Below are 14564 nucleotides of genomic sequence, written 5' to 3'. Positions count from 1 at the left end.
ATTGTTTTACAAGCCAAGAATACAATTCATTAAACACATAAGGTTAAAAAAAAAAATAAAGCAGATCAGTGGCCACTTATAGGTTCATTCACTACAGCATTACAAAGCGAATGGACTATTTTTTACATACCTAAACACTGTTTTTACCTGGGTGAAAACCATTTATGTAGTGATTTGTCAACTTTTTAGCTATAGAAAGTGAAAGTGAGTCACTCAGTCGTGTCCAACTCTTTGCAACACCATGGACTATGGGAATTCTCCAAGCCAGAATACTGGAGCGGGTAGCCTTTCCCTTCTCCAGGGGATGTTCCCAACCCAGGGATCAAACCCAGGTCTTCCACAATGCAGGCAGATTCTTTACCAGCTGAGCCACCAGGGAAGCCCAAGAATACTGGAGTGGGTAGCCTATCCCTTCTCCAGTGGATCTTCCAGACCCAGGAATCGAACTGGAGTTTCCTGCATTGCAGGTGGATTCTTTACCAACTGAGCTATGGAAAAGAATATTAAAATTCCCATGATGGTGAATACAGAAGAAAAGCTCCCAAGGCTACAGAGGGTTTCCTTATGCAATCCGAACCCTCTGGTCCCCAAACCTCAAAGGGGCTCATGAGTCCCATGAGGGGGCCTTTTGAGACTCCACTAGACCAGAGGGTCCCAACTAGAATGAACTAGGAACAACTTCATCAGCCAAAAAAGTCATGTCAAGAATAAATTATATTGGAAAATACACCAGAAAAACAGGATGAGGATACACATTCTTTAAAAAAAAAAAAAAATTTCTGAGGCAGGTATGGATGGCTATTTCTGAATTTTTCTGAAAGTCAGGAGAAAAATTTATCATCATTCAATTGGAAAGCAAAACATCTCCCAGCTAGAAATAGAGCACGTTGTGTGTGTGTTGATTGCTCAGTCTCGTCTGACTCTTTGTGACCCCATGGACTGTTGCCCTCCAGGCTCCTTTGTCCAAGGAATTCTTGAGGCCAGAATACTGGAGTGGATAGCCTTCAGAGGATCTTCTTCAGGGGATCTTCCCAACCCATGGATTGAACCCCGGTCTCCCATACTGCAGGTGGACTCTTTACCAGCTGAGCCACCAGGGAAGCCCATGTGACTGAATCACTTTGCTGTACACCTGAAACACAATCCTGTAAATTAACTATATACTTCAATTTAAAAAACAGTTACTGAAAAAAAAGTCTGCAAGATTGAAAAGCCTATCACAACTATGAATATAGCTTTAAAAGACAAATGAAAGAACACACTGATATTATCCGAGTGTGTGAGCATACAGAAGAAGTTTGCATTTCATTACCTGCTCACTGTTCTTCAGAGAAATGATGAAGCTGTGGTTGAGGGTTTCCAGGTGTGCCAGTGATTGCTCCAGATGATTCAAGGCATCTGCATAGGTCACCTGAGACCCACCAGCCTCCTCAGTGTCTTCTTCTAAGTTTCTTTTTCTTGGCTTTTCAATAAAATGTCTGACTGCCTTAATAGCCTTTCCAGTCATTTCTTTACGTGCTTCCAGAGACAGCTTTACCAACAATAACAAAAAGAGAGTGAGAGAGAGGAACTGAACAAAGGTAAGAATCACCCTGTGTGTTACATGTGGTGGATTTAGTAAAGTGTTTGTGTGGTAGAGAGAACAAAAGTGAAATTTTAATACATAAACTTTAATGAATAGGACTTTTGCTATACTAGATTTTCTTCCATGAAGAAAACAAAAATAGGGTGGTATCATTTGCACTATTAAATGCATAAATATAGCTTTTTTAAAAATGCTAATACCCAAAGCAGGTGGTGTCATGGTGAAACATATTCAAATAGATTACTGGTTACAGTGAAAAAATGAGGAGTCATTTCTATAACCAATTCTGATAATTTATTATAAGGAAATAATTCAAAAGAAGAAAATAGTATAGGCATGAAGATTTTAACTGGAATAAGAATATAAAAATATGACTTTAAAAGCAATCCAATTGATAGTAAGAGAAATGGTAACTAGCGTATGAAAAATCACTCGACAGAGTATATGCAGTCAGTAAGAGTTACAGTAAGAGTACAGCCATTATCACTGTTTGATTGTATCATTATCATAAAATGTTCAATTTTAGGAATCAGAAATCATAAAACTGTATCATGCTTACATTAAAATCTGAACTATACCTGTGCATGTGAAAAGTGAAAGTCGCTCAGTCGTGTCCGACTCTTTGCCACCCCATGGACTATACAGTCCATGGAATTCTCCAGGTAAGAATACTGGAGTGGGTAGCCTTTCCCTTCTCCAGGGGATCTTCCCAGCCCAGGGACTGAACCCAGGTCTCCTGCATTGCAGGCAGATTATTTACCATCTGAGCCACCAGAGAAGCCCAAAAGTGAAAGTGAAAGTGAATGTACCTGTGCCTGAAGACAACACACACACTAGTCGTGACCACTGTTGAAGTGTTGAGGCTACGAGCAATTCTGTTCTTGACTTTCCACATTTTCTATAATAACGTTATATTTACTCATTTACTCACCAGTTGCTTACTGAATTCGGATACGTGACAGTCACTATGATAGGCATGCAATGCTTGTATTTTTTCTAATATTTAAAATGTTAAGTTCACTCGGCCTCAAAATACAAATTAAGTCTCAAATTAACCCGTTTTGATAGGCGCACCACATTCTTTGGAGCCACTCTGGGGCCTTTCAGGCCCTGCTGGTTTGTGCTGCTCTGGAGCCAGATTTTAGTCGCCTGTCAACTGCTCAAGCACATTTTTACTAGAGCTGTAAGAGGCTTCTGTGTTGATTTAACAACAGCAACAACAACAGACAAAGCATCCTAGGACCAAACCTCACCTTCCTATTACTTCTTAAAATCAGTCATGTTGTGTCTGGTTATTCTGAAAGGTAGGCACAGGCGTCAAATACACAGCACTAACGACCCCAACAGGAGGCAAACCTCCCCTACCCTCCATCCCCAACAGCTGCCTCCAAGTCACTGCACATAAAATTAATGTTTTATAATAGATGGCTGGCGTTTTCTTAGCCTCTTATAGATATGCATGAAAGATATCTTTAGGAAGGCACTGTTTTCACTGCACTGTAACTGTCTGCAAATACAGCTTCAGAACAAGTTCTGCAACCCCAGCACCTATGACATAAAATCAGAAGCCACCAGTGACCAGCAAGGATCGGCTACAGTATTGTCTCTTCCCCTAAATAATCTGAGAATGCCTTTCTGTGACTAAGAAATACAAGATATCCTAGAACCCGTGTTTAGTTCAACAGACCTCCCTACGCCCCCGGTGATGTGGATGGAAAGACTGAGCCCCAGGGAAGGTAGCTGATACATTTGGGTTCGTGTCGAGTGAGAGAGTGAAAGTCGGAATTCAGGTCCATGGTGATCAAGCCAGTGCTCCCCGTCACTGTCCACCACAGTCACTCGGTCATGTCGGCCTCGTCACAGGATCTGACTGGGTGAGCGAATAAAATCAAGACTTCACAGCCCCACTGGACCCTGTATGACTTGCACTCCAGCTCACCCCACCTCTCTAACCCAGTGTCCTCCTTTCTCCCACTCTCAGCCTACTCCTGAGACACTGACCTCCCTGCAGGCCCACACAGCCTTTCTGCTTGTCGGGCCCTCTGTCTGGAATGTTCTCCCAGGGATCCTCACACTCATTCCTCAGGACGTGGTGGAAAGGTCACATTATACATGCAGTCTCCCTGAGCACCGAGGAAGAGCGGGCACACCCTCCATCCTCACGGGGCCACCCTCTCCTCACCCTGCCTGGCTTTCTCCTCACCACTGGCATGCTGTGCTTCTACTTGCTGTGGTCTTCACTGCCGTCTCCCCAGAGCTCAGAACGGTGCCGCACACACAAGAAGTGTACTGAACATATAAAGGAATGAACGGATGAATGACAACATTTCAAAATGATAGAAGCATGAAAGCAGACTTGTGGAAGCAGGAAAGCTTATGACACGTGTATAACCACTAGTGAGCACTCAGACACAGCAGGAGTGGAAAGGGCCGGATAGAAAATGCTGGGCTTTGGAGGTCACTTACGGTCTCTGACGTGCACACTTTTGGTTGGCTGGCTACTTCTTAGAATCCTTTAAGGGCTGTAAAAACTAGCTTAGCTAAGGGCAGTACAAAACCGGCTGTGGGCTGAATTTGACCTATAGGCTACGATTGACTGACTCCCCAATCTAGAATATTAAAAAACTTTAGCTGGAAAAATGAACTGAGAATGTCTTGACTGCCAGGCTAGCTACAGAATCTGACCTGCAGGAGTTCAGGAGCCACTAAAGGCAATTGGTATTCTGAAGATAATTGCATGGGAACGTTTTAGTCGGTTTTTTAGTTTAAAAACACGTTGTAGATTTTTAAACGTGAAACTACAAGTATCTGAGAAAAACTGTCATCATTTCTCAAGCCTGCCTTTGCCTGTCCTTTCCAAATCAGTTCAGGGTTCACTCCTTTGAGATGCTGTCATTAACATCATCTCCTCCCTTATGTGTTCCTTTTAAAGCTCACCTGTATCAAAGAACCCATCTCACTGTTAAAATTGTCTGGTTACTCGTACATTTCCCCTGACTAAACAGTGTGACCCTTCAGGGAAGAAAATGTGCTTTTTAAAATCTCTGTACCCCTAGCCCTTAATACAATGTCTAGCACATTGTAGACAAACTGAAAATAGCTTCTAAATTACTCAACAACTCTGCTCAACATGAGGGTGTAGGGGAAGAACCTTTAAAAGTCCAATGAAATAGCATGTTCTCAACATGTCTCATGTCTCAAGAAATTTGTGGTCCAGAATGCGCCCAAAGGCTCCCTAGTGTCTTATTCCTATAAGATGGCCTCAAAAGACTAAAATTTATAAGGACATTTTCAAGAACTTGAAACAAAACCTCAGGACTAGATGTATGTTGTCGGGACAAAGCCAGTCAGTGGCAATCAGAAGTCACGCAGGAAAAGGCAGCAGGATGTTAGACACTGGACATTAGGCAGTGAGGCTTTTGAGTTTATTCATGGACAGCCACCCAGTGAAGGCGCTGGACATCTGGCCCCGGGCTGGGTGCTGGTGACACAGACAAAATGAGATCAGGTCCCTGTCCTGGGGGATGCTACATTCTAGCTGGAAAGACAGAGAGAGAAATGGCATTGCAAGGAGGCAGGATCCTTCTTCAAGTGCAGTGGGGTAAACAGGACCTGCTGATGAGGACCTCCGAGGGGCAGTCTGTCTGGACAGGAAGGGAAGGGCTGGGGGGGCGGGGGAGTGGGCAGGAAGGTTTGCTGAGGGATTCTATCTCTAAAGGGAGTCCTCAGGGGTGAGGAGGCATTAAGATGGGAAAGGAAGAACTTCAAGAGGTCCCCAGGTTAAAGGGGGTTGGGGGGATGCTGGGGTAAATGGATGCGACATGGCCTGGATGCCGAGTGCAAGTAAAGGCCCATCAGAGCCTGAAAGAGGGAGAAGGAACGGGCCAGCACAAAGGGCACGTGTGCTGGGTGAGAGGGCAGCTCTCTGTCACACTCGTGCCTGGGAAGGCGTGCAAGGAAGGAGCTGACACGGAAGAAGGACACAATCAGTGCTGTCGCGTCATGAATGGCTTGATTCAAAATTCACCAAGACAACTTCCCTTGTGTGCAGGGACCTTAAGGCTGATGAAATCTCACCAAGCAGATACTATTTTTCTCTTTTAAAAATGAATATAGTGTGACTTTCAGATAAGGTGGATATTTATAAAATGACAGGTGCCTTAGGAAAAGCCAGATGCTACCTACATAGTCAGGGTGGGAAAGCCAGGCTTTATCTACCATTCACATTGCTAACATCAACTGTATTAACTAATGGAAAAGTCACAAGTGAATTATTTCACTCACACTTTGGTTTTAACATCACAGTTAATTTGAGAGACTGAAAACATTTTCTTTGACTAATACAGGATAGAGAGCTATCCGTTCTTTCTGGGTTCTATGTAAAATCTCGCTCCACTTTTCTTTCATCTCCTTTTCAAGCACAGACACTCCAGTGCTTACCATGTGCTGGGCCTAGTTTTGGCACAGGAGATACAAAAGGAAATTAAAACACAATCTCTACCTTAAAAGAACATCCATCCTAATGGAAAAACCAAACACAAAAATAAGTATTCATAAAACGTGACAGAAATATAAACTAACTATGCAGGTGCAAGAAAAAGTATCTGTCTTAGAAAGGCAAGAAAGTCTTTACAAAGGAGGTGGCACCTAAGCCAGGACTCGAAGGATGATCGAGGATTCCTGTGAAGAAGAGGGTGAGGTGAACTTGCAACATGGGGAATTTGTTGTTGTCCAGTCACTAAGTCGTATTCGACTCTTTGCGACCCCATGGACTGCAGCACGCCAGGCTTCCCTGTCCTTTGCTGTCTCCTGGAGTTTGCTCAAACTCATGTCCATTGACTCTATGAGGCCATCCAACCATCTCATCCTCTGTTCCCCATTCTCCTGCCCTCAATCTTTCCCAGCACCAGAGTCTTTTCTGGTGAGTCAGCTCTTGGCATCAGGTGGCCAAAGCTTCCAAACATTTCTGCCCAAGACCTGCACACTGTGTGCATCAAATCTCAATGTCAGAATATATGCGTGGGCATGTATGCATGTATTAAAAGCCCAAGTTTCATGAAACAATTTACCCCCTACTGTGCTGCTGCTAAGTCGCTTCAGTCGTGTCCGACTCTGTGTGACCCCACAGATGGCAGCCCTCCAGGCTCCCCCATCCCTGGGATTCTCCAGGCAAGAACACTGGAGTGGGCTGCCATTTCCTTCTCCAATGCATGAAAGTGAAAAGTGAAAGTGAAGTCGCTCAGTCGTGTCCGACCCTCAGTGACTCCATGGACTGCAGCCTTCCAGGCTCCTCCGTCCATGGGATTTTCCAGGCAAGAGTATGCAGTGGGGTGCCATTGCCTTCTCCGAGTTTACAAGCTATTCAAACATAAAAATAAGGATGCAGGTTTTGTCATAATGAATCATATACTTTAAGAAATCAACAGTAGAATTTTGCTCCTCTGCTTTAACTGTCAATTGCTTATATAATAAAAATGAATCATGGAGGATACAGAGGCCACTTTTTCTTTGCCTTTTCCCTTATGGAATAATCACAGTAATACTATCATTCTTCAGCAAAGTGTAAATGGCCCTATCTTTTGTACTGTTTACTTTCAGCACTGACATAGCTAATACATCCCTAAGTTCTTCAACAACTTGAAGGTCACCTTTATCCTAATGAAGAGGGCCATGAAGAATGTTAGAAACGAGATGTTCCTGCAATCAGTAGTGAAGGTTCCTGTCCACTGGGGCTGTGAAAGCATTCATTCACATTTTCCATTTAAAAATCTTTTCCTATCAAATGCATGCATGGGATACATAACACAAACTGTTATTATTAAGAGCATTTTAAGTAGATCTAATGAGTTTATGTCAAAATCAAGAATAAGTATGAAAATCTAGATCTTATTCTAACTCTTACAACTATGTTGGATCATTCAAAACCAAACTGAACTGTTGCTAGATGTTTGAAACTGGGCTGAAAGGAATTCAAATGTCATTTTTAGATGTTCTAGGTGACAGTAAACAGAAAGAGGGATAAAGAAAAGCAGAAGGGGAACTGACTGTGCTGAGCACCTACTGACACCAAGATCTTTATTCTTGCTATTTTATTTAATCTTCAGGGTGTTTATTCAAGGTGTCCGTTACAGATACTGTGCTTGTCTCCCTTACGTCCACTTCATACCTTGTCTAGTAAATGCTGACCATGCCATGGCCATGGGACTGACTCAGGGCTGCCTAGGGTTAGTGCTGATGGAGTCAGACCATTCACGGTAATCCCACACCTCTCACCACAGTGGTTAGTTCAGGTGGTCGGGCCGACTGACGACCAAAAGCCACAGGAATCTGTTCAGGGGTGATGTAACCCCTGAATGAGAGGCTCAGGTTTTCTTTTCTATGCACACGTGGAGCTTTCTTACTCTACCTGCTGTGTATCGATTAGGAAGTGATGTAGCCTGTTTCCATCATTCAGTGCACTGAAGCAAAGAGCCTGAGGGTGAAACTAACACCACAGACAACACAGAAAAGAGACAGAAACTGGCTTGTTGATGACCACTCATTGTTGAATCACCCAACCCCAAAGTCAGCCCCACCTCTGAGCTTTTGAGTTACATAAGCCAGGAAACTTTCTGCTCAGTTAAGCTAATTTAATTGGATTTTCACTTGTGTCTAAAAACATTCTAAAATTAATCTATATTTATATAGGAGCAATTATTATTCCCCATTATGTAGAGGAGAAAACTCAAGAGTCATTTCCCCAAGGTCGAGCTTGATGAGAAATCAGGAAGGTCTAACTATAAACCTCTCTATTCATCACCATGCTGCCACTCAAAGAACTTCACAACGTGTCTAAGATTCACCAGGATTTAATTTGATATGATGAAAGGCCACAATATTTGGTTCAATTCACTTCAGTCGCTCAGTCGTGTCGGACTCTTTGCAACCCCATGAACCGCAGCACGCCAGACCTCCCTGGCCATCACCAACTCCCGGAATCCACTCAAACCCATGTCCATTGTGTCGGTGATGCCATCCAACCATCTCATCCTCTGTCGTCCCCTTCTCCTCCTGCCCTCAATCTTTCCCAGCTTCAGGGTCTTTTCAAATGAGTCAGCTCTCTGCATCAGGTGGCCAAAGTATTGGAGTTTCAGCTTCAACAACAGTCCTTCCAATGAACACCCAGGAATGATCTCCTTTAGGATGGACTGGTTGGATTTCCTTGCAGTCCAAGGGACTCTCAAGAGTCTTCTCTAACACCACACTTCAAAAGCATCAATTCTTCAGTGCTCAGCTTTCTTTATAGTCCAACTCTCACATCCATACATGAACACTGGAAAAACCATAGCCTTGACTAGACAGACCTTTGTTGGCAAAGTAATGTCTCTGCTTTTTAATATGCTGCCTAGGTTGGTCATATCTTTCCTTCCAAGGAGTAAGCATCTTTTAATTTCATGGCTGAAATCACCATCCACAGTGATTTTGGAGCCCCCAAAATAAAGTCTGACACTGTTTCCACTGTTTCCCCATCTATTTGCCATGAAGTGATGGGACCGGATGCCATGATCTTAGTTTTCTGTATGTTGAGCTTTAAGCCAACTTTTTCACTCTCCTCTTTCACTTTCATCAAGAGGCTCTTTAGTTCTTCTTCACTTTCTGCCATAAGGGTGATGTCATCTGAATATCTGAGGTTATTGATATTTCTCCTGGCAATCTTGATTCCAGCTTGTGCTTCCTCCAGTCCAGCGTTTCTCATGATGTACTCTGCATATAAGTTAAATAAGCAGGGTGACAATATCCAGTCTGTTGTTCCATGTCCAGTTCTAACTGTTGCTTCCTGACCTGCATACAGATTTCTCAAGAGGCAGATCAGGTGCTCTGGTATTCCCATCTCTTTCAGAATTTTCCACAGTTTATTGTATCCACACAGTCAAAGGCTTTGGCATAGTCAATAAAGCAGAAATAGATGTTTTTCTGGAACTCTCTTGCTTTTTCCATGATCCAGAGGATGTTGGCAATTTGATCCCTGGTTCCTCTGCCTTTTCTAAAAGAAGCTTGAGCATCTGGAAGTTCACAGTTCACATATTGCTGAAGCCTGGCTTGGAGAATTTTGAGCATTACTTTACTAGCATGTGAGATGAGTGCAATTGTGTGGTAGTTTGAGCACTCTTTGGCATTACCTTTCTTTGGCATTGGAATGAAAACTGACATTTTCCAGTCCTGTGGCCACTGATGAGATTTCCAAATTTGTTGACATATTGGGTGCAGCACATTCACAGCATCATCTTTTAGAATTTGAAATAGCTCAAATGGAATTCCATCGCCTCCACTAGCCTTGTTCGTAGTGATGCTTCCTAAGGCCCACCTGACTTCACATTCCAGGATGTCCGGCTCTAGGTGAGTGGGAGTGATTACACCTTCATGATTATCTGGCTCATGAAGATCTTTTTTTGTACAGATTTTCTGTGTATTCTTGCCACCTCTTAACATCTTCTGCTTCTGTTAGGCCAGGGAATGGCAAACCACTTCAGTATTCTTGCCTTGAGAACCCCATGAACAGTATGAAAAGGCAAAAAGATACGACATTGAGAGATGAACTCCCCAGGTCAGTAGGTGCCCAATATGCTACTGGAGATCAGTGGAGAAATAATTCCAGAAAGAATGAAGGGATGGCCACTATATTAATGGAGGGAATTTTCCAGATTTTCCAGGGTCAGTGTTAATTTAAAAGTGTTTTACTCTGTTCTCCTCATGGAAATTTTGTCATTTGATAAGTGGCATCAATTCATCATAGTCTTCCCCACATATGGGTGGAATGAAAAACTCGCTCATGAGATGACATACGCTAGGCAGAAAGCTGGTTATACAATGATTAAGGAACTCGCTATGTGATTCAGTGACCAAAAGGTTAAATAGCATCCTCAAAGGATGTTTACAGAAATGCATTATGAAAGCAGAGATATAGCACACATGCCTGCATTACAGTAATTAGCACAAACTGAGTCACTCTCGTGTCCATCTTCATCTCTCCCATAAAATACCACACTGGCCTTCACACTGGAGTTTCCCTGTGTCCAAGCTGGTGCCCTCTGTTTCTTTCTCTGATCATCACCAAGGTGATCTTTCTAAAACAAGAATCTGAGAATGTCACTATCCAGCCTAAAATTTATGTCTAATAGGTCCATTCTCAGGATAGTCTAAAACCTTTAGCCAGGTAAGCATTCATTCATTACCAGGCTCTTTCTTCTCTCTGTAGCCTCATCAAGATACTTCTATCTATATCATATGTCTTGTAGTCAACTGAAGGCACTAGATTATCCCATGCCTGTACCAAACTGCCACATCTACCTGGAATGCCCCTCCTCTTTTAATTTTTCCCTGCATGACCAACACCCTCATTTATTAAGACTGGACTCAAATACCTCATCTACTATGAGGCCTTTCCTGGGTGGTCCCATCAACTAACTGTTAACCATTTTGAACTCACTGCTACCACATTACAAGTCATCAATCATATCAATTCTGAATCCTTCACTACTATATTTGTTTACCATCTCCATCTGTGAAAAGTTCCCCCTGATGGTAGGCAGAAAGAACCAGCATCCTGAGATGGATGCAATTAGACAGGGATCTTCCTTTGGGTACCATTACTTGAAAAGCTTTTGGCACCAGCCAAGTGGAGAGGGCATGACTTTCCATTATAAATCCCTTTACTGCCCAGGCAAGAGAAAGTATTCATAAAATGGCAATTAGAAGATAAATCTGCTTATAAGTTTAAAAGGTACTTAATAAATGAGAGAAGGGATCATAGGATGAACAAAGAATGGAGGAGGAGAGGGGGACCCACATCACTGAAGATTTATGGTTGAACAACGAAAAATTCAGAACCCTGAAGTCAGCCAGGCAGAGAATAACATTTCAGCAGGGAGGTAATTTTTGGATTTTTTGCCTTTCTTTTTTTTCCTAAATGTTAAAATACACTTTGGTATTTGCTGTACATTATTCTAAGATTGCTGATTTATTCTTCTGTCTTCCCCAAGACGTCCACCCACTGTGAATTTAGAGCCCACAAGCCTCCCAGGAAGGAGTGTGTACTCTTTCTTGTGCTTTATTCATGGAGAAGCCTGCAAGGGCTGCGGAAACACAGCAGCTGAGTGCCTGCCAGACTCCTCCTCAGCAACAGAGGCATCATCATTTATGATTGGATGGCGAACATGGTCTTTCAGCCAATTTTCAATCTTACTAAATTATTACCATAGCCAATTTGAAATAATTTCCAAGCACAAACAGAGAATGAGTTTTCAGCTTGCCAGTCAAGCCAATAATCACGAGTACCCAAGATGGGCTTTTGCAGCCAAATTTCTCAGTCGAGGGAGGCCGTGGGAAGCAAGATTTGGGGAGCAGGCCTATCGACGAATCCTGACTTGGTCACATCTAGCTCATGAGACATAGTCTCATGAGCAGTCTCATGGAGCAGTCATTTAACATCCTTTAGCTTTAATTTTCTTATCTCTTAAAATGATGATAAAAGTATTTATTTCACAGAGGTGGCAGGACAATTCACAGAGTAACATTACAATAAATACCACCTTCCCCTTCTTATAGTATCTTATTTGAGGGCTGGAGGTGAAGAGGAAAACGGTTAATCCACATCCGTTGTTAGCCTAGATGACTATGAAAGACTTTTGGAAGAAAACATTAGTCCCTCTTATTGTTACAGGGTGATGTTGACAGACACTCTAAGGGCCAATTCTCAGGCTGCTTCTTCTACAGGTCACAATACACAGAGTGGATGCCATACCCACAATCCCTCCTTGAGGAAGCAGCCAAACGGGCCTGTTAAACATAGGCTGTCTGCTTGGCAACAAAACTCTTCTGAATCTGACCACAGCTATATTCCTAGCACTGAGAACAATTTCTGATACACAGGAGGCACTGATGGTGTTTTTTCAGTCTTGGATAACAAATAACCCAAATTTAGAAGCTTAAAACATTGATTATCTCACAGTTCCTGTGATTCATGAATCTGGTATGGTTTAGCTAGGTGCCTCTCTGGATTAAGATCTTTCACGAGGCTAGAAATGAACCACTGGTCAGTCCTGCGGTTTCATCAGGTCGCTTGGTTGGGTGGCAGGAGATGCATAACCACAGATACTCCATGGTGACTGGCATGCTTGGCCTCGCCATCTGGGGCTCTTCACAACAAGGTGCGTCGATTCCCCAAGAGCACATGACCCAAGGAGGGGGGACGGCACCCAAGAAGGAAGCCACGGTCTTGTCAGAACTCACTTTGTAAAGGGCATCCTGTCACTTTTGCTGTACATATTCTGCTTGTTAAAAGTGAATTAAGTCAGTCCAGTCCACACTCAAAGGGAGGAGATCACACAGGGGATTCAACACTGGAAGGTCAAGATCATGAAGGGTCATCGCACAGGCTGTCTTTCCCAGCCTATTCACTGACTCAAAAAACATCTGGTCAATGAATGAACAAAGTAGCCAATGATGCCTACTTGAAGAGATCCTGTGCCAAATAGGAAAACCAGACCGACTTCTAGGGAACTCTGTGGATTTTTCACTTTTCATAAATGGAAAAAGCGCAAGTGGGCAACTAATCAACTTTGGAAGCGTAAAGACGACATAAGACTTTTACCAGGCCAGCCTTTCTTTTCCTTAGAGTCTTGTAACAGGTCATTTTTCATAGGACTGTCTATGTTTTATTTATGAATAAGTTATATTACATCATATTATGCTTCAAAAACTATTGTCTATCCTTTGAGTATTCTACTTGCTCCCTTTATTCTGTGCCTTTGACAATCACATGGGAAACAATTTTTTTTAAGATTTGCTCCTTTTTGCTTATCTCCTAAGCTCCTGGCTTTCTGCATTTTCGTCAAGATAGGATATGCTTATCAAACAAAACTCTCACCTTGGAAAATAGAAGAAAATGGTGCCTTAAATGAAAAGGCATTTAAGAACAGGAATGGAAGGATAATGTTTACAACTGTAATAATACATACAATCTAGCTGAAGGTCAGATGAGAGCAATATATATTGCACATTTAAAAACCCTGAGATAATCACTACTATGTAGCATTAGTAACAAATACATGCCTGGAATATAGAAGGCATTCAATAAACATTTACTGATTATCTCTTCCTTTGAACACACGGCACTTATTAATATCCTTAATGATACTTCTTATATTAAATTATAAATTCATTTGATATGTATTCATACATTTATCCCAATCAACTGTGAGCTTCAAAAGGGCAAGGAGCTTGGCAGTCTTTATTTAAACCTGTTTACAGCACCTAGAACAACGGTACTGAAAATGTGCTCACATAAACAGTTTCTGAATGTATCTGGAATGGATAAAGTCACTCAGTTTGAAATCAAATAAGTCAAATGCTGACTACATCAAAACCAAAGATAAATAGGCAAAATACTGATGAGATTATAGGAGGAAAAAGTATGAGTTAACATTCAGTCACCCTGTAAAAGTGAGTAAACGTAATGCTTTACAGTCAAGTTTGCTAAGTCACTTCACTCGTGTCCAACTCTGCGACCCCATGGACTGTGGCCCACAAGGCTTCTCAATCCATGGGATTCTCCAGACAGGAACACTGGAGTGGGCTGCCATTTTGTTCTCCAATAGTCAAGTTCAGTATGATTATAAAATAGCAACAACAAACACCATTAAAATTTAGGGGGGAAATGGACAGCATATGCGTATGCCTGATGCGTACAGCTGACTGATCTTCGACAAAGAAACAAAGGCAGTACAATGGAGCAAAGACAGTTTTTTCAACAAATGGTGCTGGAACCACTGGACATGCACATGCCAAAAAAAGGAAGGAAAAAAATCAATCTAAACCCGGACCTACATCTTTCACAAAAATTAACTACAAATGGACCTTATACTTAAGCGTAAAACATACAACTAAAAACTTTTAAGAGATCACATAGGAGAAAATCTAGATGACCTGAGTAGGGATATGA

At 42.3% G+C, this 14564-nt stretch overlaps 1 protein-coding gene across 2 annotated transcripts in view; it reads right to left on the bottom strand.

Moving 5' to 3' along the window:
- The window catches only part of NBAS (neuroblastoma amplified sequence), a 330907-nt gene that overhangs the window by 62166 nt on the left and 254177 nt on the right, over positions 1-14564 (bottom strand). For both annotated transcript variants that reach the window (XM_027556036.1, XM_027556037.1), the window contains one exon: positions 1313-1531. In XM_027556036.1, the coding sequence (XP_027411837.1) occupies positions 1313-1531 (219 nt within the window). The remainder of the gene's footprint in view (positions 1-1312; positions 1532-14564) is intronic.

This window comes from Bos indicus x Bos taurus, chromosome 11, assembly GCF_003369695.1.
Source record: "Bos indicus x Bos taurus breed Angus x Brahman F1 hybrid chromosome 11, Bos_hybrid_MaternalHap_v2.0, whole genome shotgun sequence".
Lineage (NCBI taxonomy): Eukaryota > Metazoa > Chordata > Mammalia > Artiodactyla > Bovidae > Bos > Bos indicus x Bos taurus.
Note: the sequence above shows the minus strand (reverse complement) of the source record. Positions and strands in the feature narration are given on the sequence as shown.